We start from the raw sequence: 23,676 nt of genomic DNA, 5'->3' as shown, positions 1-23,676 counted from the left end.
ATTCATTCTGCTTGCTTCATTTCTTCAGGGACTTTGAACCTCCTGCTCTTTCCATCTGGGTGTTCTTCTCCTATCAGGTCTTAATTCAAATGTCACCTCCATAGGCCTTTCCAACACCCAACTTGGACAAGGCTCTCCATTCTTGTGTCTTCATTCTTTTCTTTCACAGCCCTCACCAAAGTCTGGCATTATCTTTGGTTGTGTGTATACCTTTCCTAGGCTGGTAATGTGAGCCCTGTGAGGGCCAGGACCTTCTGGAACCTTCCCAGCACCTTACTTCTAATGCCTAGCAATGTGCCTGGCACAAAGGCCATGCTCCATAATCATCTGTGGAATGAATAGCAAACATGGCACAGCTGAGCTTTTAAGGTCACGGGTATTCTATCTGAGCATAGACCTGGAGTCACATACAGGCTCTGTCACCTACAGACTACAGGCTATTTTTCATTGTTGCTCCTGGTTTGAGAAGGGGGTCTCTCACTGTAGCATAGGCTCTCCTGGAACACAAAGCGATCCTCCTGCCTTAGCTTCCACCATAGCTGGGATAACCCACTGAGCCACCTGCCAGGCCAGGCTAGCAGTGTTATTTTCTGGTTTTGATCCCACTACCCACTGTTTGTGGTGATGTCAACTGCTCACCTGGTCCCGGAGCTGGTCGGCCACCCTGCGCTCTTCATCCACCTGAAGAACCACCTCCTTCAGTCGTTTCTCGGCTCTGCGCACCAGCTTGCCCGAGAGAATGCGCTCTCTAAAGAGAAGAGCCCAGGAAACCCTCTGTCACCACAGCATTTTTGGTGCTGTCCCATCCTTGGGTTTCTCCCCTCTTTCCTATTTTCTGGCTGCCTCCCACTCAGCCAGACACTGGTACCAAGCTTCCTTTTGTAGGATAACTATATCCCTAAAAATGTCTCCTGTGATGTTAATGGTTTTGAGACAGGGTCTCATGTATCCCAGATGGCCTCAAACTCACTAGGTAGCCAAGGATGACCTTGAACTCCTGATCCTCCTGCCTCCACTTCCCAAGTGCTGGGATGATAGACATGCACCATCATGCCCAGTTCATACAGTGCTAGGGATGAAGCCTAGGACTTCCTGCATGCTGGGCGAGCACTCTGGCCTAACTGAGCCCCAGCCCCAACCTGCCTCTGGATTCATAGCAATTCACATCCCCTCCAGACCAAGGTGAAGATGCTGAACTGGAAATCGGGAATCCCAGACAGCAAGCCTGTCTGATCTATTTTTCTATACATCACATAAAGATCATGGGCATCACAGCTGTATAGATGGCAGCCAGGCACCTACAGATGGGTACTGCAGTCCCACAGTGTCTCAATAGTATGTGTGTGGGGGGGGGGATGCCTGCTGCACTGGAAGTCCCTTAGTGAGGAGTTTGATTAGCACAGCAGCTCGTGACAGGTATTATGGGAGGGTTAGTGAGAGGAAACTCAGCCGCTACTGCCATTGCTTCTTGCTTCCTCTCTCTCTCTCTCTCTCTCTCTCTCTCTCTCTCTGTGTGTGTGTGTGTGTGTGTGTGTGTGTGTGTATGTGTGTGGGTGTGTGTGTGTGTGTACGCCATGTCATGTGTTATGGAGGTCAGAGGACAACTTTCAGTTACTCTCCCTTTTGCCACTGGATCTTGGGTATCGTATTCAGAACTCGGTGGCAAGCTCACTGAGCCACCTTACCAGTCCCTTCTAAAAAACGTCCATCTTTTGGTTGATTGTTGGGGGCACAAAGGTCTTTGCACCCACAGATCACTAGGGAAACCAGGAATGTTAAACACACAGGGACCTCTTCCCAAAATACCTGTTTTCCCTCCCAGAAGGCTGGGAGTGGATATTGGTAATGACCTGCTGACCTTTTTGCTATCTGTGGCGGCAGACCTCACCCACCTTTTGCTATAGAGGCAGACCTCATCCAAATCTCCCAGAATGATTGCCCCAGAATCTTCCCTCCCTGGACCATTACCCATCCTTAGAAGATGTCACATGTATTTATGGCCTGCTGACCTCTATGCTATTGGTCACTAGACTCTAGGTCCACCCTCGTGGTCACACGTACTTTGTAGAGAAGTTCTAAGTCACACCTTAAGCTTTAGTGTGCACCTGGGATGGGAGCGAATGGACTGATTGTTGCCTGGAAACCTTTCCCCACATTGTACTGTTTTAAATATGCTGGCAATGAACAGCCTGGCGTTAGACTCCCCGAAGTCTGCTCCAGGTCGATGAGGTCAGTCTGCACCGGGTTTTCCTTCTCATCTCTTCAGGGTTAGCTTCTCTCTCTGATACCCTCAGTTGATGTTTTCTTCTGTTTGAAAGTTAGTTTTGTTTGTTTTGTGGGTTTGTTTGTTTTATGGGACAGGCTCTCACTGTGTAGCTTTGGCTGACCTGAAACTCTCTATGTAGATCAGGCTAGCCTCAAACTCACAGAGATCCACCTGCTGTTGCCTCTGAGTGCTGTGATCAAAGTGTGTGCCACACACCTAGCTTGATGGTTCCTTTTGTTTGTTTGTTTGTTTTTTGTTTAGTTTTTCAAGACAGGGTTTTTTTTTATGTAGCCCTGGCTATTCTGGAGCTCACTCTGTAGACCAGTCTCAAACTCACATAGATCCGCCTGCCTTGGCTTCTGGAGTGCTGGGATTAAAGATGTGTGCCACCACTGCTCTGCTTGATGATTACTTTTAATTAACTTGACACAACCTAGAATCACCTAGAAAGTCTTGACGAGGGACTGTCTAGATCAGGCTGGGCTGTGGGCATGTCTGCGGGGACTGCCTTGACTGTTAATTGATGTGGGAAGACCCAGCCTACAAGTGGGTAGCACTTTCCCTGGGTTTGAAGATGGGCTGAGCACAGGTGTGCATCCATCCTCTTTCCTGTTGGCTGTGGATGTGACCAGCTGCTTAGGATCCCTGCTGCCTTGACTCCCCCAAAACAGCGGGTGAGACCTGGAACTGCAAGCTGAATAAACCCATTCTCCCTTAAATTGCCTTTGTTGGGGTGCTTGCCACAGCAACATAAGTGAAACTTGAACTCTGTGTGTGTGTGTGTGTGTGTGTGTGTGTGTGTGTGTGTGCATGTTTGTATGTGTGTATGTGCATGTGTGTGCGTGTGTATATTTGTGCATGTGTGCATGTATGTGTGTGTGTGTGTGTGTGCATGTTTGTATGTGTGTATGTGCATGTGTGCATGTATGTGTGTGTGCGTGTGTGTATGTGTGCATGTGTGTGTGCATGTGTATATGTGTGCATGTGTGTGCGTGTGTGTGTGTGTGTGTGCATGTTTGTATGTGTGTATGTGCATGTGTGTGCATGTGTATATTTGTGCATGTGTGCATGTATGTGTGTGTGTGTGCATGTTTGTATGTGTATATGTGTGCATGTGTGTGCGTGTGTGTGTGCGTGTGTGTATGTGTGCATGTGTGTGTGCATGTTTGTATGTGTGTATGTGCATGTGTGTGCGTGTGTGTGTGTGCACACATGCATGTGGTCAGGGGACAGCCTCAAGTGTCAGTCTTCATCTTCCACCTTGTTGAGGCAGGGATCTCTTACTTTGCTGCTGTGTACACAAGCTGGCTGGTCAGTGAACTTCCAAGGATTCTCGTGTCTCTGCCTCCCATCTTGCTGTGGGAGTGCTGGATCACAGACATGCTCCAGTGTCTGGTTCCCGTGGGTGCTGGGGTTTTGAGCTCAGGTCCTCACACTTCACCCACTGGGTCAGCTTTCTAGCCTGGCTTCTTGGCTCTAAATGTGAGAATGTGTGGATATGGTGCTAGATACAACTGCAGCCATTTTGTGACCACGAGGGAAGTACATAGACATTGACCCAGAGCACAGCGTCCTTTTATCTAAGACATCTGTTTCTGTGACGGTTTGATAAGGGGGGTGGGGGGACTGAATTCTCACTCCTCACCCTCAGCATGTGACTGCAGCCGCCCACATTTGACAGTGAGCTTGTGCTGTCACAGGACTAGCCCTGCTTATGGCTTACAAAGTAGTACGGTATTAGTTCCGAGTCCCTGGAAGCCACTGACAGTGTCCTTTACTCTTGGGACCATGGCTCTGCCATGTAGGCAATCCTGGGCTAGCCTGCTGGAAAATGAGAGGCCACAGGGAACAGAACCGGTCAGTCTAGTCATCTGGGCAAGGCCTTACGTGTGCTTGAGCCCAACCAAGAACAACCATGTAGCCAACCCTCTGTCGAGCAAAGGTTCAGCAGACAGACCAACCAAACCCACGCAGAAAAGCCTACCAGCCAGGGCCGAACTCGAAGCAACAATACATTTGTTTTAAGTCACCAAGTTTTAGGTGTTTTGTTACACAGCTGTAGGTAGCTGCAATCCTGCTCCTAAACTGGACCCTCCACTGCAGTTCCTTCCAGGCCAAAGCATCCGCCCTCCTCACCTGCTTTCCTGTTCCAGCTGCTCCTCTGCCTGGGCCAGTTTAGACTCAAGAGCAGCAATCAGCATCTTCTGCCGGGCTCGGGCTCCAGCATCCTCTTCACCCAGGCGACCCCGAAGTTCCTGGATCTGCCTCTCCAGCTGCTGCCTCCCACTCTCGGCCTTGGCTGAGAAACTGCGTTCAGCAGACAGCTCTGTAGTGAGGGACTCTACCTGCAGCCGGAGAGGAGATGGGACACTGTGACGAAGCCCCGGGAGGAAGCTGGCGGCAGCCCACAGTACCTCCTGGGATGAGCTGAGCCAGTGGCTGTGGCTGTTAAGTGTACAGCATAGAGACTGGAGGTACTTAAGCACTCAGCAACAACACTCCAACAAGCTCAGGAAAGACAACCTGCAGCAAACCGTACCTTTTACTTTTTAATGAACAAGAATGTTTTAAATGTATTTAAAGTTACTCAAAATTATTTAAATCTATTTAAATTTAGTCTTAACATTTTTATTTGAGATAGTGTCTCATGTAGCCCAGGTTGACCTAGAACTCATAATGTACCTGAAGATGACCTAGAACTCCCGAGCTTCCTGCCTCCACCTCCCAAACGCTGGGATGACAGGTGTGCACCATCACAGCCAGGTTCAGCTGTGCTATTTCAGTGAGTCCCAGAGATGGTCACAAACTTGTTTAAATGCTCTAAATTTGTGGCTGTGAACTAGGCTATTTCGGGTCCTTCACACTCTGCTCTGCATCAGGGTCACCTGAGGAGCTTGTGAAAGGAGGCAGGCTCCGGCCCCTCCCACTAAGCGGCACAGCCAGCAAGACCTGTGGGGTCATCTGAGGAATGAGGCCTCCATTCATAGCAGCTGGCAGATGTGTAGACTCCGCCTTGACCCTGACAGCAGCACCTTGCCTGGAAGTCACAGGGCAGCGGCAGCAGGTGCCCAGCCCGGACTGGTTAAAGCATTTGCATCTCGCCTCCCAGGGCACATTCATGAGCCCCTCCTTCAGCCTTTGAAATCATGATTGTAAAATGAAAACGGTGCGGGGGCTGGTTAGGACTCAGCTGGGAGAAGGTTTGCCTAGTATACAGGAGCCCTGGTTTTCCAGCACAGCACAGTCCAGTCTGGTGGCACATGCCTGTCATCACAGATGGAGGTAGGGGGATTAGGAGAGCAAGGTCATCGTCAGGCTACAAAAAGAATTCCTGGGCTACGGGAGACCCTGCCTACAAACTAAGAAAGAAAAGAAAAAGTGCTGTATAATGCTAAACAAACCAGGTGTGGTCAGTATAGGAAGGCTATGGGGGGGCGGGGATTGCTGTGATCCACAGAAGCAACCCTACACTCCCACCTGCAGTGATGGGGCTTTTCTCCTGACTGGGCCAATAATGACAGACAAGTTTTCCTTTATTAATGTGTGAAGCCATCCATTCATATGTTAGTGTTTGCTTTTTGTAGCCCTGGCTGGCCTTGAACCTGTGATAATCCCCCTGTCTTAACTCTGGAGAGTACTGGGATTACAGCTGTGCGCTGCCACACCTTGGTAATTCACTTAATTCCTATTTCAAATCCTCAGAATTACAGATGAACTACAGATGAATCAACAGTCGTGCCTTCCTGACTTATGAACTCCTCTTCATCCTCCAGCATCACATCACACGTCCCTGTTCGGCTTGTTGAATAAGAGCGCCCCTCCCCCGAGGCTAGCGTGGGGGGGCGGGCCTGGCCGGCTGTGCCCACCTGCAGCAGCAGCTTCCGGTAATGGTCCTTGAGCAGCTCAGAGTTGTTCTGCTCTTCCTCCAGCTCCTCTTCCAGCTGCCCCAGCCGCCCCTCCAGCTGCCGTTTCTCCTCCAGAACGGCTGCCCTAGAAGAAGGTGTGGTGTTGCTTCAGAGGGGAGGCCTGGAGGAGGACGCCCAGCCCACGGGGCCAGGACACTCACTTGCCAAGGTTGCCGCTGGCCACCTCCTCTGCCATCTCATCTCTGTCCTGCTGGGCCTGCCTCCGTGCTCGGTCTGAGGCAGCCAGTTCCTGTATGGACCAGTCAGGGGCAGAGGGATGAGGAGGTTAGGGCATTGGTGTTAACCTTTCTCCTTCAGCCTTTTCCTCCTGACTGTGAGCCTGTGACCTCCGACCCCACAGGAGGATTTCTCTTAGCGCTGGCCACCGATGCCCCTCTCTTCCCTTCTGAGCCGTGTCCCCCTGCAGCCCTGCCCTCTGCCATGTCCCTCCTCACCAGGCCTCCTCCTGCTCCCACACCATGCACGGGCCCTCCCTCCTACCTCATGTCACCCCTCGCCCCGAGACCTCTCCCTCACTCCAGCTTCCTGCCCCTAACTTCCTGGCTCCTGTCTTCCTCATCTTCCCAGGACTGGCCTTGGGCAGCTCCTGCTCTGGCTCCCACTGGACGCCAGGACAAGATTCCCTACGGCCAATGAAAGAAGGCACAGGGAGCCACGCCCACTTCCAAAGTCTCCCCACCTAGAGTCTCCTGCAAAGCCCTGACCACGCCCCCAACCTCCTAGTAAGACCCGCCCACTCCCCCAGGCCCTCCAGTTAAGCCCCGCCCATACTGGAGCCTCCCACTAAGCCCCACCCATAGCCGTCTCACCTCCTGCAGCCGCAGCACCTCAGCTTCCAGACCCTTGAGCCTCTTCTCGCTTTCCTTGTTCAGGGTAAAGATCTCCTCCCGCGAGCTGCGCGTCTCCTCCACCTCCCGCCACAGCTCCTTCATCTGGGCCTGGGTGGAAGTTCCGGTGCAGGTTAGTGGAGCCGCTGCTTCACAAGAACCCCAGCCTTGCTGCCGCTGACTTTGGGCAAGCAGGGCCAGCACAGAGCCCGTGGTCTGTGCGTCCTTGGGTCAATCCTACCCCTTCTCTAGGCCTTAGTCAACCTCTTAAAGTGAGCCAGAATAGAAAATAATTAGCCTGTGGATCTGTGGGCACTGCCTGGGAGTGTGAGGAGAGGCCAACACGAAGTCTTCCTCCACCCACGGGGAGCTATGAGGAGCCAGTGAGGAAGAAGGTGGGCTGTGATGGGAAAAGTTATTATTACTGTTCCATGCCTGACGAAGAGGTTAAGCAAGGGATCCTTTCTCTGGGTGCATGAACTGGCCCTTCTGACTGCTACCCCATAAAAATAGAACTCAGACACCTGCCAGTTTAAATATCATAGTATGTGCTGGGATGGGGGTGGAGAGGCTCAATGATAGAGCCCCTGCCTAGAATCTCCCAGTGAGGGGCTGGGGTGTGGCTCAGTGGTAGAGCCCCTGCCTAGAATCCCCCAGTGAGGAGCTGGGGGTGTGGCTCAGTGGTAGAGCACCTGTCTAGAATCCCCCAGTGAGGAGCTGGGGGTGTGGCTCAGTGGTACCCCTGCCTAGCATTATTCAAGGCCCTAGTGGCACTAAATTTATTATGTAATCAAATAATGAACGTAGACTTCAAAGTCTAGCATCTAAAATGAATGAAAAGCAAAGAAGAAAAGGCACGGATACACACCAGAGGCCAGCTTTCGCGAGGCTGCTAGCTCGCGCGGCCACACTGCTGCTGGAGGAGGGGCTACCTTGGATCCCTGGCCCCTCCTACCCAGAGCCCCTCACCTGCATCTTCCTCAGCTGCTTCACTGCCTCCTCCTTGCCCTGCCCAGCAGCCGATGTCTGCGCCTTCAGCTCCTCCAGCTCAGCCTCCAGCTTCTTTCGGGCAGCTACGGCCAGTGCCCTTTGCTTGCGTTCCTCATCCCGCTCCACTTCTGCATCTCTCAGCTGGGGGGGCAGGTGTAAGAGAGGTCATAGGTCATGGCACCCAGATTCCCTCCACTCCCTGGAGGGAAGTGGGGCTTAGAGAAATCACAAAAACTCACAAAACAAAAAAGTTAAAAGGTTCCAAAGCTCCCCCCCCCCCCCCCCCCCCCGCCACATGGGCAGCAAGCACTGGCCAGAGAGGAGACTGCAGTGGAGTTGCTTGCAGCGTGCGCAGGAAGCTCCCGGGATCAGCTTTCACACATGCCAGGGTAGGCTTTGCCATGATGCAGTTGCCTGAGTTACCCCTCACTGCTGTAAACAATCCCTACCAACTCAACGGTTTACCAAGCTGGACTTGACTCCTTTCCATGGCAGCTTGATGCCCTTTTTATCAAGGTTATCTAGACGGGTGGTAGTTTGAATGTAGTTTGAATAATCTCATAGGGAGTGACACTATTGGGAGGTGCGGCTTTGTTGGACTGGGCGTGGCCTTGTTGGAGGAAGTGTGTCACTGTGGGGGTGGGCTTTGAGGTTTCCTATGCTCAGGATACCACCCAGTGTCTCAGTCAACTTCCTGTTGCTTGCAAGATGTAGGACTTCCAGATACTTCTCCAGTACCACGTCTGCCTGCACGCTGCCATGCTCTCTGCCATGATGATAATGGACTGAACCTCTGAAACTGTAAACGAGCCACCCCAATTAAATGCTTTCTTTTATTTATTTTTTGTTGTTGTTGTTTGTTTTTGGAGACAGAGTTTCTCTGTGAAACAGCCCTGGCTGTCCTTGAACTCACAGAGATCTGCCTGTCTCTGCCTCCTAAGTGCTGGGATTAAAGGTGTGTGCCACCACCGCCCGGCCTAAATGTTTTTCTTTATAAGAGTTGATGTAGTCATGGTGTGTCTTCACAGCAATAGAAACCTAACTGAGACAAGAAGTCTATTTAAACTTCCTAAGGAAAAGTCTAGAGACATGCCACTTAGGCTGACAGTGAGGGGCAGGAGGTGGGTGCCTCCCTGATGGATGATGCTTGGGAATGTTGGCATGTTGTGGCACTGCCTCCTGGCAGAACAGACAGATGGTTTTCTGGGTGGAGGTGGACAGCAAGGGGACCCTGGTGGAAATGCTCACAGAGGGGAACTCCCTTTCCACATGCATTCTCCAGGGTAGGGCAGGTGTCTGCAGCCACTTGCTGGACAGTACCTGCTTGGCCAGCTGCCTCCGCCTCTCCTCACCAGCATCGTCACGGCCCTGCAGGTCACGCTCATGCTGAGCCTTCAGGGCCTGCACCGTCACCTCCAGACGCAACTTGGCATCCTCTGCAGCGGTCAGCTCATCCTCCAGCTCTGTCACCTGTGTCCGAAGGTCACTGGCTGCCTGTTCAGCCACCCGGCGGGCTCGCTCCAGCTCGTGCACCTGGTGGGATGGGGAGTGAGTCTGAGTCCTGGGCCAGGATTAAGATGGTGTTCTGAAGCCGGGCGGTGGTGGCGCAAACCTTCAATCCCAGCACTCGGGAGGCAGAGCCAGGTGGATCTCTGTGAGTTCCAGGCCAGCCTGGTCTACAGAGCGAGATCCAGGACAGGCACAAAACTACACAGAGAAACCCTGTCTGGAAAAACAAAACAAAACAAAAACAACAACAACAACAACAAGATAAGATGGTGTCGAGTAGCGTGGGGAAGGCTATGATGGAGAACTGGATGGCAGCTGGTAGGCGGGCCTAAGTGAGCTTGTTCCCTCTTTCACACTGTTTACTAAGCACCTACCAGGTGTCATCTTAAATTATCTGAAGACATTTTATGCAAACCTGTATGTGACAGTTGGTTTTAATTGCTGTCATGATACAATCTAGAATCACCTGGGAAGAAAGTCCCAGCAAGGGGCTGTCTAGATCAGGTTGGGCTGCAATGACTGTTTTTTTTTTTTTTTTTTTTTTTTTTGGTTTTTCGAGACAGGGTTTCTCTGTGTAGCTTTGCGCCTTTTCCTGGAACTCACTTGGTAGCCCAGGCTGGCCTCGAACTCACAGAGATCCGCTTGGCTCTGCCTCCCGAGTGCTGGGATTCAAGGCGTGCGCCACCACCGCCCGGCTGCGATGACTGTTTTGATTGTGTTAATTAACATGAAAAGACCACATGCACTCGGTCTGGGTGCTGGGTTGTATTAAAAAGGGGAGGTGCATGCATTCACTCTCTGCTCTTGATTGTGAATGGACCAGTTGCTTCTCAAGTTCCTACCTTGACACCCGCCAATGATGGACCAGAACCTGGTGTGAGCCAAATAAATCCCTCCTCCCTTCATGTTGCTTTTGCTGGGGTGTCACCAGAGCAGCAGAATCAGAAACACAGCTAGGGTCATGTGCACTACACAGATAGAAACCTCCTAATCCAAAACCCCAATTTAAAAAGAAAACCACGCCGGGCGGTGGTGGCGCACGCCTTTAATCCCAGCACTCGGGAGGCAGAGCCAGGCGGATCTCTGTGAGTTTGAGGCCAGCCTGGTCTCCAAAGAGAGTTCCAGGAAAGGCGCAAAGCTACACAGAGAAACCCTGTCTCAAAAAACCAAAAAAAAAAAAAAAAAGAAAAAAAAAAAGAAAACCACTTTTTTGGGGTGGGGCAATAAAAACCCTAACAGGTGTGTCCACATGCAGCGCACTGGCATGCGGACTAGCTAGGATGCATTCTGTCACAACACCATGCCCTAGGGCTACAGAAATGCCTTAACAGGTGAGGGCACCGGCTGCTCCTCCCGGACCCAGGTGTGCTTCCCGGCACCCACAGGGCGGGTCCCACCATTTGCAACTCCAGTCCCAGGGCATCCAACGCCCTCTTCTGGACTGTGCAGGCGCAGCACGCATGTGGTGCACAGCACGCATGTGGTGCACAGCACGCATGTGGTGCACAGCACGCATGCGGTGCACAGCACGCATGCGCAGGCAAAACACTGTACACATAAATTAAACACTTTTTTTTTTTTTTTTTTTTTTTTGGTTTTTCGAGACAGGGTTTCTCTGTGTAGCTTTGCGCCTTTCCTGGAACTCACTTGGTAGCCCAGGCTGGCCTCGAACTCACAGAGATCCGCCTGGCTCTGCCTCCCGAGTGCTGGGATTAAAGGCGTGCGCCACCACCGCCCGGCTAAATTAAACACATTTTTAAAAACACCTTAAAAAACAAAACCGCAAACTTCCTTAAACATGATGAGATTTGCTTTTTGTTGATTTTTGGTAACTCCACTGTACAGGGTGCTAGAGTCTGAACTCTATAGATGACAGTATCCTAAGGTGAGGTCAGGGGCGACATGCCTGTCTAAGGTGACGGAGGGAGAAAATACTTCCAGACGTGACTTCATCTCGCAGCCAAACACAGGTGACCAAAAAATGCAAAACCACCTCAAGTGGAGCCAGAAGGCACACAGGAAACCAGGACAGACTTCCTGTTCAGACCCTGTAAGGTCATGGTCCCCCCACCCCCACCCACCCCCCACACTCTGCTCTCTTCAGAAAGCAGCCCCAGCCCCAGCCTTCCCTGACAAGGCTGATAAACTTGCCATGACCTTGAGGCTCTCATGACCTTGAGGCTCTCAGATGGCTCCCGTCCCTGTAGCTACAGCCTCCCCTTACTGCACAGGCCCATGACTGTGCTGGATTTACACGTGTGTGTATATGCACACACATGTGTCACAGTGTACATGCAAAGGGTGGAGGAGAGCTTGCAGGAGTCAGTTCTCTCCTTCCACCATGTGGGTCCCAGGGATCAAACTGAGGTCAGCAGCCTTGGTGGCAAGCCCCCGTTTCCTCTGAGCCATCTCGCTGGCCCAGGATCCTTGACTTTCATTCCACTATCCACAAAGCCTTATAACAAAGACCAGGTCATGTGGTATGGAATTACCGCAGTGTGGTTAGCATCCGCGGCCAACTTGACACAGCCTAGTGTCATCTGGGAGAAGGAAGAGCCCTGACCGAGCGATTGCCTGGGTCAGACTTCTCTGTGGGCACATCTGTGTGAGGGGGACTGTTTTGCTTATTAATTGATACAAGTGAGCCCAGTCTATTTTGGGCAGCATCCTCCCTAGGCAGGTGGTCCTGTGCTGAGCCTGGCGTGGTGGTGTACGCCTTTAATCCCAGCACTCGGGAGGCAGAGAAACTCTGCCTTGAAAAACCAAAACGGGGGAAAAGGCAACCAACAACACACACACACACACACACACACACACACACACACACACACACGTCACTGTGTAGTAATGGCACATGCCGTTAATCGCAGCACTCGGGAGGCAGAGGCAGGAGGAACTCTGTGAGTTCAAGGCCAGCCTGGTCTACAGAGTAAGTTCTGGACAGCCAGGGCTACACAGAGAAACCCTGTCTTGAAAAACAAATAAACAAAAAGTCACAACAAAACCATGTGTGTGGAGTGGTGGTGGTGGTGGTGTATGTGTGACGGAGGATTCTGTTCACACCCTGCAAGTGTGTGCAGAATGCCCATTTAGCATTTGGTGAGTGAAGCTCTTGTGTGAACACGTCCGTTGTGTGAGCACATGTGTGTGCTCACAACTCTCCCGTCACTACCACTGTGCCCATGGCCTGCTTACGTTCTTGCCCACGTCATCCTTGCTGCTCAGTAGCGCCTCTAGCTCAGCCCGCAGAGCGCGGTTCTGCCTCTCCAGCTCCTCCCGAGCCTCCTGCTCCTCCTCCAGGGCCCGAGTCAGGGAGAGAGCGCGGGCCTCTCGCTCCCGGCCTTCAGCCTCCACCCGCTCACGCTCTTCCACAGCCCGCAGCACTGCAGCCTTCTCCTCTGCCAGGAGCTGCAGGAAAAGATGCAGGGGCATGGGTTGACTGAAAGGAGGGGAGAGAAGGGAAGAGGAGAGGGAGAAGGCACACTAGAGAGACACAGAACTAGAAACGGATAGAGACAGAGGAGCCAGCTTGCTCGGGGATGCCCTGCCAACAAGGCTGGAATTACAGGCAGTCACCACGCCCACCCAGCGTTGTCCACTTTAGTCAGAAGCCCACCTTCTAATCAGCTACAAAGACACATGACCTTCTGTAGCGATGGATTCAACTGATCAATGTATCAGGCATGAATCCAGAGCGACTTTACAGCCAGGCTTTGCAAAGACTCAGGGCTTGTTATCTGAGCGGCTCCTCCTGAAGGATGAACAGCCTTCGCATACTCAGTCCCCGAGACATACCCGGCAGACCAGGAAGTCTCCTATGGCTGAGAACCGCTTAGAGGTTTTGGCTGAGGAAGTTGACTTGCGGAAGGGGGGCCTTTCGTGTAACAGTAAAGAGGCCCCTGAGGTGCCACTAGTTCTTCAGTTCATCAGAGCTGATCCCCTGCTGCTCGCAAAAGCACAATCACAGTCTGTGGGGACTGGAGACTTCCGTCTGTAATTGATGGGCTTTGGGAGCCATGGAGACCTAGGCTGGGACTGGTTGAACGGGACTCTGGCTTCTGCTGTCCACCCGCTTTCCTCCTCCCCCAAGCTGCCATGATGCTCTGGCTTACCACAGACCCAGTGTGGCCACGAACCAAACCCTCCAAACCCATGAGCCAAAATCACCTCCTCACTTCGTAAGCCAGCTGTCTCCAGCATTTGCTACAGTGACGGAATGCTGACAGGCACACGAGCCTTTGACGCCTGTGATGGTTATTTTAACCCTCAGGCTGTGGAATACTTGATATGATTCCCATTTTCTAGATGGGTAAACTGAGGCTGAGATTGGAGCAGCAACATGCAGACAAGTGAAGCAGAATGTGGGCACCCTCGGGAGCACAAGGGAGGGTGTTCTGCATATCATTATTCAAACTGGGGCACTCAAGCAATAGGGTCACACTGTGTGACAGGCACAAACCAAGACACACAGGGTGGCCTGCTTTACAGATGTTTGGGCAGAGGCAACACCTACTTGGCTATGACACCACTCCTATGCACACTTCAAAACCCCTCTCAAATGTCCCCTTTCCCCCAGCAAGTTTCTCCCTAATATTCAAATGGGTTTCTGGCTCCTCAGGGTGGCCAGCTGGGTAAACTGAGGCACTCACCTGGTCAAACTTACGCTGCTTCTTCTCCAGTGTGCTCAGAAGCTGCTTCTGCTGCCCCAGGTCCACAGTGGCATCGTCCAGCTCCTGCTGCAGCCGCCGCCGAGCTCGCTCCAGCCTCTCTACTGCCTCTGTCTTTTCTGCCAGGCGCTGGGCCAGGGCCTCTGCTTCCCGGGCTGCACGGCGCCGAGCCTCCTCGCCAGCCTCCAGCACCCCAGCCTCTTCCTCCTGGCGTCGCCGCCATTCTGAGAGCTGTAGGGAGGAGGAGGACGTGGGAGTCACAGCCGTGAGTGACTGTGCTGTGGGCTCCTGGCACCCTGTGTCCTGGGTGTAAACTGAGGCCTGGAGATGGGAAGGAGCTGACCACTGGACCCTCCTGCCTCACGGCAGTTGAGACCCTGAGAACTATCGACCCAGATCTTCCAGGGTGCTGTCATCCTCAGCATGACCCAACACTCAGTCCAAATGGGACCTGCCCTTGGATCCCCAAACCAAGGCCGGAGACATAGGCTGAAACAATCTGAGGAGTCCACAGGATGGAGAAGAGTCTCATTGGAGGAGGGGGAGGGGGCAGTGGAGATGGGTTCTGAAGTACACACAGGAGCCTGCCAGTGGGAGGCTGGCATTTCTTAAGGCTCCTCACACACAGGGTCAGAGTTACTTGAAAGGACTCATAATCTGGCGGGGGGACATATGGGTAGAAGGTAGTCAGAACTTGGCCAGACTCTAAGCCTGGAAGAGCTAAGGTTTGCAGACATTACTGGGAAATACAGGCAGAGGCTCTGTCCAGGGTCCTGGGGAGCCGTAGCAGGCAGTGAGGAAGGATGAGCAGAAGTTTCAGATGATCCACAAGGCCAGAGTGCACGTGTGGGTAGGGACGGCAAGGGTAGGCAGTGGGGACACAGAGTGGCCGGAGAGCAGCACCCAGGGCCAGTCTGAGCTGGGACACTGGGCACAATGGTGCAAGGGCCGTGGTCCCTGGTGCCGGTCTCACTGCCCACCTGGGCCTGGGCGCTCTGCAGCTCGCGACCAGCCCGCTCCCTGGCAACTACTTCCTCTTCCATCTGCTCCCGAAGCCCTGCCGCCTCAGCCTCCAGGGCGCGCACACGGGACCCCAAGGCCAGCTTCGCCCTAGTCTCCTCCTGCAGCAGTTCCTGTGGGTGGAGGGGATGGTGGGGGGTCAGGTGGAGTCAGCGGCAGGAAGGAGGATGGCGGTGGAGGGACAAGCAGTGTCACCTGGGCGTCATGCAGCTGGGACTCTGCACTGCTCAGCTCCTTGCCCAGCCTGATGGCCTTAGACTCAGCCTCGCTCAATGCCGTGGACACGCTCTCAAGTTCAGCCTGTGGAAAGGAGGTGATGAAGCCAGCCAAGGTGGTTCAACACGGTGGGCCCCGCTGGCACCTCTGTCCCAAATCCCCTCTGTGCACATGGGTGGGAAGCCAGCAATGTAGCCAGAAGCTACTCTAGGGTCTAACACAGTGTTGACATGGGGTCCTCGTGTTAGGTGTTCCCAGAGGAGAGGAATTTCTAACCTGTGTCTGGGGAAATTGCACAGCTGTGCTCAAGACTGATCCGAAGAGGGAGCCACAGCCATGTCACCAACAGGGTGGTGTGGACAGTTAACAGTAGACGTAGACAAGGGAATACTATTCAGCAATGAAAAGGGATGAGGGAGCTGGGTGTGGTGGCTCAGGTCTTTAATCCCAGCACTCAGGAGGCAGAGGTAGATGGATCTCTGTGTGTCCAAAGTCAGCCTGGTCTACAAAGTGAGTTCCAGGACAGCTAGGGCTACATAGTGAGAGACTCTGTCTCAAAAACTAAAAACACTTGAGCCAACCTAGACTGGGGTGGAGTCACTTTTTTGTTGTTGTTTTGTTTTTGTTTGTCTGTCCTTGTTGCCTTATTTAGAGTGAAGCTATTCACAGTCCCCCCGAGTCACATGAACCCCCAACCCTGCCCACCTGGGCTCTCTGCAGCTTCTCGGCAGCCTCAGTCCGGGCCCGCTCTACATCACTAGCACGGCCCTGGACCTCCTGCAGCTGGGACTCCAGGCGCCGCCTCTTCTGCTCGCCCTCCTGTCTTGAGGTCTGCAGGCCGCTCAGCTCGGCCCGCAGCTCAGACACCTCGGCCTCCAGGGTTAGCCGAGTCTTCTCCCACACACCTTTGCCCTGTAAGGAGATGGGTGGGGTTGCCGAGGCTCCACCTTAGAGTCTCTGCACACACATCATGATGGCTCACCCCCCAATCCCCATGGTTTAGTTCAATATTCCCTTTCCACCATGGAACCCATCAATTAAGTAATCAACTAACACTTATGTAAGGCTACATCCCAGAAGGTGGCTGGCCCACTACCTACTCACCCTCCGGGCTTGCTCCAACTGCTCTGCCAGCTCCCCCAGGGCCTGGCCATGCCTCTGCCTCAACTCCTGCATGGCCACCTCGTGAGCACGGGCCTCCTCTTCCAAAGTCTTCTTCAGCTCTGTCACCTCCTGCTCCCTCTTCGACCTTTGATGATGGAAGGAGGGAGAAGACAGGAATTCAGAGCAGAGGACTGTGGGGTGTGGCTTCTTTCTCCTTTTCCTCTAAGGATGGGGCCCGTAGTGCTTCCCGTGAGGGTCTGGATGTGAAACCTCCCCCACAGACTCATGTGTCCCAGCGTTCCAGGACCAGCTGGAGGCGCTGTTCTGAGAGGATGAAGCCCCTTTGGGGCCTGGGGTCCAGCTGGTGCAGGGAGGCTGAGGACTTCAGCCAGCCTGGCTCCTGCCCACGTCCAGCTGCTGTCCTGTCAAAAGGAGAGTCAGCTCTACTGCAAGCTCCCCCACCACACGGAAGCTAAAGAGAGTCTTAATAAAAAGCTGACAGGCTTGTAGCCAGGCAGGAAGTATAGGTGGGGACAGCCAGACACAGAGGACTCTGGGAGGAAGAAGGGCAGAGTCAGAGAGATACCAGGCAGCTGCTGAGCAAGCAGGACGTGTAGAAAATGGGGGTAACAAGCCATGAGCCACATGGCAAAGCATAAATAGAAATGTGGGTTGATTTAAATGTAAAAGTTAGCTAGTAACAAGCCTGAGCTATCGACTGAGCATTTATAATTCATATTCAGCTTCTTAGTCAGTTATTTGGGACCAGGCGGTAGGGACAGGAAACATCAGTTTATATATCTGTGTAGAGATATATGAAGGGGAATGTGTCATCAAAGGTGAACTCCTATTCACCACTCAGACCACATCCAAAGGGCCACTCTTCAGCAATGCCCTCCCAGAGCCTCTCCTATCGGCTGGCTTAAATCTTCTTTATTTTTATTTATATGTGTGAGTATGTGCATATGACTGCAGTACCCAACGCGGCCAGAAGGGAGCATCATATCTCCTGGAGAGGGAGCTACAGGAAGTTGTAAGCCACTATGTGGGTGCTGGGAACTTTACTCAGATCCTCTGTAAGAGCAGCCAGTGGCATCCAGTGCTCTTACCACTGAGCCATCTCTCCAGTTCCCAGACTTCACTTAAGACTTGGCATTGGGTGTCCTCAACGGTCTGCAGTTCCTTTATATACCTTTTGTTGAGGCCTGGGTCTAGTTTAACTGGACTCTTAAAACTTCTCTAAGGCTGGGGGTAACCTGAGGGCAAGGCAAAGGTCTGACTCTTCCATTCATATTGTCAGAGCTGGTACCTGTGTGGGTTGAGTCTCTGTCCAGATGTGCTCCACCCATCACACCCTCCCAGCCCCCCCCAGTCCTGCCCCCCACCCACTCCTCACCGCAGCTCCTGCTGGGCATTGGTAGAATCCAGTGTATCCTCTAGCTCCCCACGCAGCGCCTCCAGCTCCTCTCCCAGGTCCCGACGCTGCTTCTCTGCCTTGGCCCTGGCCGTCCGCTCAGCCTCTAGGTCCTCCTGAGCCTCGGCCAGCCCAGCCTGTGCCTCTCGCAGGGACTTGAGCAGCTGGGCACGGGCACTGCCTTCCTCCTCTGCCCTGGGGGTGTGACAAGGACCAGGGAGGGGTTGGCACCCAGGCGGGCAGAGCTGAGGGTGAACTCCAGGGTCTGGGGAGATCAGGTGTGGGTTCAAGTCTTGACTCTGTCATTGGCCGCATGTGATTCCTGTTCCCAAATCCTTTATATTCCTGGGTGTGCAGCAGAATGCTACCCACAGTTCTCCTGGGTGACACTGGCTCTTGCCGTGTGCCCAGCCTTTTACAGGGTCTTCTTTGGGGACATTTGTTGCTGTTGTTTTCTAGGACAGGATCTTTCTAAGTTGCTTGGACTAGCCTTAAACTCATGGCAATGCTCCTGTCTCAGCCACCCAGGTGCCAGGATGACAAGCATGTACCACCATGCTGGGCCATTTTAACTTTTATATGTACAAGTGGAGGCCAGAGGTGTCCCTCCTCAAATCATTTCTCCACCTCATTTTTTTTTAAGATTTATTTTTATGTTATGTGAATGAGTGTTTGCCTGCATGTAGGCATGTACACCACCTGTGCAGTGTCCACGGAGGCCAGAAGAGAGAGTTGAATCCTACAGAACTGTCGTTACAGATGGACAGTTACCCCTCCATCTGGGTGCTGGGACCTGAATCTGGGTACTGTGCAAGAGGAGTCAGTGTTCTTAACCACTAGGAGCTGTCACAGGCTTTCTAATTCACATCCTAACACCTCTGAAATGGAGCTGTCCTCACAAGCCAAGGTTTCTTGGGAGACCTCACATGCAGTATGGTCAGTGCACTTCAAACAGGCCCCACAGCTTGTCATCGGCAGTGGCTCAGTAGGTGTGCACAGAGCCATTACACTCGAGGTTCCTCGCACACTGTGGCCCACCTGGCCCGACTGGAAGCAGGGGGAGGAGGACCTGCCCTGGGGAAAGTCACCTGACCAGGGCCGCCTGCAGCTCATCCTCCTTCCGGCCCAGCTGCGCCAGCAGCTCCTCGGTCCGCTGCTTCTGCTCCGCCATCTGCTCCTGCAGCTCAGAGCTCTCCCCATCCAGCCGCCGCTTCAGCTTCTCCAGTTCCTGGCGGCCTTTCTCCTCCTTCTTCAGCCGGTCTGCGGGCACCAGGACAGGTCAGACACTGTCCACCTCCCCCCTCCGACCCTCCACCTGCAGCCATTCCGCACGCCCACAGCCCGGCCTGGCTCCCGGCCGCTCACCCTCCATGTCTGTGATTGTGGCTTCATATTTGAGCCTCAGCTTGTTGAGGCTCTTGACTTTCTCCTCCTCTTCCGCTGCCTGCGAGGAGAACTCGGCCAGGCGCTCCTCCAGAAGCCTCCGCTCCTGGGGACAGAAGAGCCAGGACCCTTGGCCGCCCTGCCATCTCACCAGCATCCTGCCCTTCCCAGCCCTCCTTCCACCCTTCCCTCCCCTCCATCCTGGGGTCTGGGCCCAGCCCACCTCACGGGTGCTCACCCAGCAGCATTAAGCCACCAGCACCCAGAAGGACACGGGCTGCTCTCATGAACAACCCTGCAGGCTGTCCCCAGGGGCAGCACACCCTCGCCATCACCCCCCACTGGTGTGCCTGTGGTTCCCACCTTGCTCAGCTTGGCATTCTGGTCCTCCAGGAGCAGCAGGTCTTCCTCAAACTTCTTCATTTTGGCCTCCGTGGTCACCTTTTCGAGCTGCAGCTTCTGCCGGGCGCCCTCCTCAGCTTCTAAGTGGGTCTCCAGCTCCTGCAGTGGGGGTGGATGGAGGGGACCCCAGGGGCTGTGGCGCTACACAGGTCCACATCCTGGCTGACACTGGGCAGCATCGAGCCTCTCCTGGTCTTCCCTTTCCATTCACTGGTTTGACAAGCACTTATTAAGTGCCTAGTGTATACCGGGCACCATCGCAGACCCTGCAGATAGCTAACAATGAGCATCCCTGAAGAAAAAGAGCTCAAATGTTCCCTCAGCACACACAGGACAGTGGCCTGCCCAGGGTGGGAGTGGGGGGGGGGGCTCAAGACAAGGGACACAGAGCCAGGGGACGCAGACTGCATCCTGAGGAGGGACTTGAATAGCTGGATCCAGCAGAACCTGAAGCTGACACACCCTAGCTCCACCTCCATTTAATGAAGTCTGTGCAGTCTTTGTGCTTCGGCCCTCAGGCTGAGGTTTGGGGTGGGCGTGGGCAGGGGTGCGGGCCCACACCTGTATGTGCTGCTGCAGCCGCTTCTTCTCGCCCTGCAGCTGCCGGCTGCACTCCTCCTCCTCGCCCACTCGCGCCTCCAGCTCCGACACCACCAGCTCCAGCTCCTGCTTCCGGGCGGACAACCGTGCCCGAGTCTCCTCGGCCTCAGAGCACAGCTCCGCTTCTGCACGCAGCTGCTCAGCCAGGCGTGAGCGCTCTTCCTCCAGCTGCAGGGGGTGGGTGCCAGTTAGGACCCCACTCAGGCCGTCCCCACATCCCCTAACAACCTCCCTTACCTCACACCACACACCCATCAAGGTCTCTCTGCCCCTCAAGCCCTGGCACGCCCCCTCACCTACTCGGTCCTGCCGGTCCTGCCGTAGCTCCACCCAAAGACCGCTCCCCAGTCCACCCCTCGCCCTCTCCACCTTACTGTTTGCCCCAAAGCGCTATCCCAAGGCCCCAGCCAACCTTAAACCCCACCCTGGCCCCTCTGAATACGTCCATCACACAGGCCCTGCCCTCCAGACCGGCCTCTGACCCTGTCCACCTTCCCCCCCACTCCCCACGCCCCCACCCCCGCCTCCTCACCTTCTTCATTCTGCCCTTCATATACTGCCCTGCCCCCAGCCACAGTCCTCACCAGCTTGACCATGCTCTTATGCCCCACACCCCCACTCCCTAGGGCCCATCCTTCACATACTGGCTCTACCCACAAGACCCGCCCAGCACACCGTGGCCACACCCACACAGGCCCACCGCCCTGGCCAGGCCTCACGCCTCATGCCACATGACTTGCTCCTCACCTGGGCCACTCGGCTCTGCAGCTCCCCCACTTCACGAGCGCTCTGCTGCTGCAGCTCCTGGACTTTCTGCAGCTCCTGGGCACGGGCCTGCAGCACCTCGTCCTGTCTGGTCACCTGCAGCAGGGGCTTCACCTGGGGAAAAGCACCGTAGTTCTAAGCAGGGCAGCCCACCCCATGCCTGCAGCCCGTCATCCGTGCTCATGTAAACGGTACCCGTGAACCTCAGGGTGACCTGGGGGTCCAGCTGCACCTTGGTGGTTTTGAGACAGGCACTCAGATGTAAGCCAGGATGGCTCAACTCTTTCTTTTCCCCCGTGTTTATTTATTTACTGTGTACATGCTTACACACGAGCGTGTGGAGATCAAAGGACAACTGTGGAAGTCAATTCTCTCCTTCCACAGTGTGAGTCCTGGGGCTTGAACTCATGTCATCAGCCTTGGCAGCAAGCACCCTTAATCTGCCAAGCCATGTTAGCACCCCTCCCCTTTGTATTCTGAGACAAGATCTTATGTAGCCCAAGCTAGCATCAAACTCTATATGTGGCCAAAAGATGCTGACGTAGAGCCCTGATTCTTTTGTGCATGCTGATCAAGCACTTTACCAACTGAGGGACAGCCTCGGCCAAGGCCTCACCCACCCCCACCGCAGTGTCCCGCATCAGACTAGCTTAAATCACTTGCCTTCTAAAGAATCCTGGGTCACAGGCAGACACCGCAGTGTCCCGCATCAGACTAGCTTAAATCACTTGCCTTCTAAAGAATCCTGGGTCACAGGCAGACAGATTGGCTCCATTCACAAGCGTGGGGACAGGCCCTCCCTCCCCCAGCAGCGGAGGCGCAGGCTCAGGCGTGCTCACCTTGATGAACAGTCTCCACCACTGCCAGTTCCTCAGCTTGAGATAGGCGGCACAGTTCCTCTGCATCACCCTCAGAGCGCTCTGCTGCTGCTGCCTTCTCTGGAAGGCCCTGCGGGGACACAGACGACAGTGGGAGCCGGCCCCAGAAAGCAGCCACTCTAGCTCTACTGAGTTCTGAGATGGGTTCTCATGTAGCTCGGGCTAACTTTGAACTTCCAATCCTCCTACCTCTGCCTCCTCAGGGCAGGGATGACGGACAGCCTCCTGCATGCTAGGTGAACCCTGTGCCAACCGAGCTGAAGCCCATCACAGCAGAGTTTATGATCATCTTACACATCCTGCTCTTGGCTCTGTCCTGGTCTCAGCCGTGCTTCCTTCCCCTCAGTCCACCCCCAACACACTGACCCTGTCCTTGGCTCCCAGGATCCCTGGGCAAGGTCGGCAGCCCTCAGCCTGGGGTTGGGGCACCCCTTCTACTGACTGTTTGTTCTGAGGGAAGGAGACACTGTTCTACATCTGCCTGCGTCCTGAGACAGGCCAGGTGCCCTGTCACAGACCCTTACACAGACCAGCTTCTCATTCTCATCCAGGCAGCCTCCGTCAAGACATGTCACCACCCCTCCAGCTGGGGTCCTGAGCAATTGGTTGAGCCAAACATGTCCTGCTGGGCCCCAGCTTTCCGACTCCTACAGCGTGCAGGACCCCAGCTCCCTCTGGCGTTTGGAGGCCTCAGCCCAGCCTTGGTCCACAACACCTGGTACAGCCTGGCTTCCCTCACCTGCGGGCCAGGTAGCCGCGTGCCGCTGCCTGGAAAGACACTATGATGTCTGTAACTTTCAGGTCCCGCTCCTCCTCCAGCTGGGCTAGGACTCCAGCACGGAAGAAGATCTTGCTTTGGCCAACACGGTATAGGTTGGGGTCTAGCTCCAGGGCCTGGATCTAGGGGGTGAGAGTTAGGGAGGGAGGGAGGGAGATGGAGAAAAGGAAATGGTATCAGGGCGGACAACGCGGGAGGTCCCCTCTCCCTCCCCCTCCACCTGGATTCCCAGTCCAGTCTACACCTGCCACAGACCCCACTCCATGCTATGGGCCCCACCCCAACACCAAAGTCCCTGCTCACGTGGTTAGCACCGCCCCCATCTACAGGCTCCGCCCCCAGCAAGAGCACCCCAGCCACAGGCCCCACCTACTGAGCAGGCCCAGCCTCAGACCACAAAGCCCTCCCCCTCCCCAGGCCCCGCCCCCCAAATAGGCCCTTGTTCCTACATACCATCTTCTCGCAGGCCTGCTTGCCATCCATGAAGCCCTTGGGAATGGCGTTTGGGGTGAGGATCTCATAGCTGCAACCGGAGGGGAGGGTGGAGAGGAAGAGGGCCACCCGTCATGAGAGACCATATGAACAAGACTTGGTAGAGATCAGGAATGCTAACCAACCACTGGGACATTTTTGAAATCTTGGTTTTGTTTGTTTGTTTGTTTGTTTGTTTTAAACATTAAAACAGGTTGTAGGAATTTTGGTTTTTTTGAGACAAGATCTCACTGTGTAACCCTGGTTGACCTGGAACTCTCTATGTAGTCCAGGCTTGCCTCAAACTCAAGAGATCTTCCTGTATCTACCTCCCAGGTGCTGGGATTAAAGGTGTGTGTGCCACTATGCCCAGCTTCAATTTCAGTTTTAATATTTATTTGTTTGTTTGTTTGTTTTTCAAGACAGGGTTTCTCTGTGTAACAGCCCTGGCTGTCCTGGA

At 54.2% G+C, this 23,676-nt stretch overlaps 1 protein-coding gene across 5 annotated transcripts in view; it reads right to left on the bottom strand.

The window, feature by feature from the left end:
* Myh14 (myosin heavy chain 14) overlaps nt 1-23,676 on the bottom strand; it is a 63,018-nt gene that overhangs the window by 1,812 nt on the left and 37,530 nt on the right. For all 5 annotated transcript variants that reach the window (XM_052714251.1, XM_052714254.1, XM_052714253.1 and 2 more), the window contains 22 exons: nt 23,199-23,268; nt 22,707-22,867; nt 21,929-22,037; nt 21,072-21,203; nt 20,286-20,492; nt 19,686-19,823; nt 19,305-19,428; nt 19,028-19,199; nt 17,922-18,134; nt 16,526-16,670; nt 16,127-16,333; nt 15,401-15,505; nt 15,166-15,318; nt 14,168-14,416; nt 12,714-12,926; nt 9,330-9,542; nt 7,989-8,150; nt 7,002-7,130; nt 6,333-6,421; nt 6,133-6,256; nt 4,403-4,611; nt 640-748 (listed from right to left, as the gene is read on the bottom strand). In XM_052714251.1, coding sequence (XP_052570211.1) covers nt 640-748; nt 4,403-4,611; nt 6,133-6,256; nt 6,333-6,421; nt 7,002-7,130; nt 7,989-8,150; nt 9,330-9,542; nt 12,714-12,926; nt 14,168-14,416; nt 15,166-15,318; nt 15,401-15,505; nt 16,127-16,333; nt 16,526-16,670; nt 17,922-18,134; nt 19,028-19,199; nt 19,305-19,428; nt 19,686-19,823; nt 20,286-20,492; nt 21,072-21,203; nt 21,929-22,037; nt 22,707-22,867; nt 23,199-23,268 — 3,433 coding nt within the window. The remainder of the gene's footprint in view (nt 1-639; nt 749-4,402; nt 4,612-6,132; nt 6,257-6,332; nt 6,422-7,001; nt 7,131-7,988; nt 8,151-9,329; nt 9,543-12,713; nt 12,927-14,167; nt 14,417-15,165; nt 15,319-15,400; nt 15,506-16,126; nt 16,334-16,525; nt 16,671-17,921; nt 18,135-19,027; nt 19,200-19,304; nt 19,429-19,685; nt 19,824-20,285; nt 20,493-21,071; nt 21,204-21,928; nt 22,038-22,706; nt 22,868-23,198; nt 23,269-23,676) is intronic.

The sequence above is a fragment of the Peromyscus californicus genome, unplaced genomic scaffold (genome assembly GCF_007827085.1).
Source record: "Peromyscus californicus insignis strain IS unplaced genomic scaffold, ASM782708v3 Scaffold_4__1_contigs__length_199733344, whole genome shotgun sequence".
In the NCBI taxonomy this organism is placed as follows: domain Eukaryota; kingdom Metazoa; phylum Chordata; class Mammalia; order Rodentia; family Cricetidae; genus Peromyscus; species Peromyscus californicus.
This window is presented reverse-complemented; position numbering and strand designations above follow the sequence as displayed.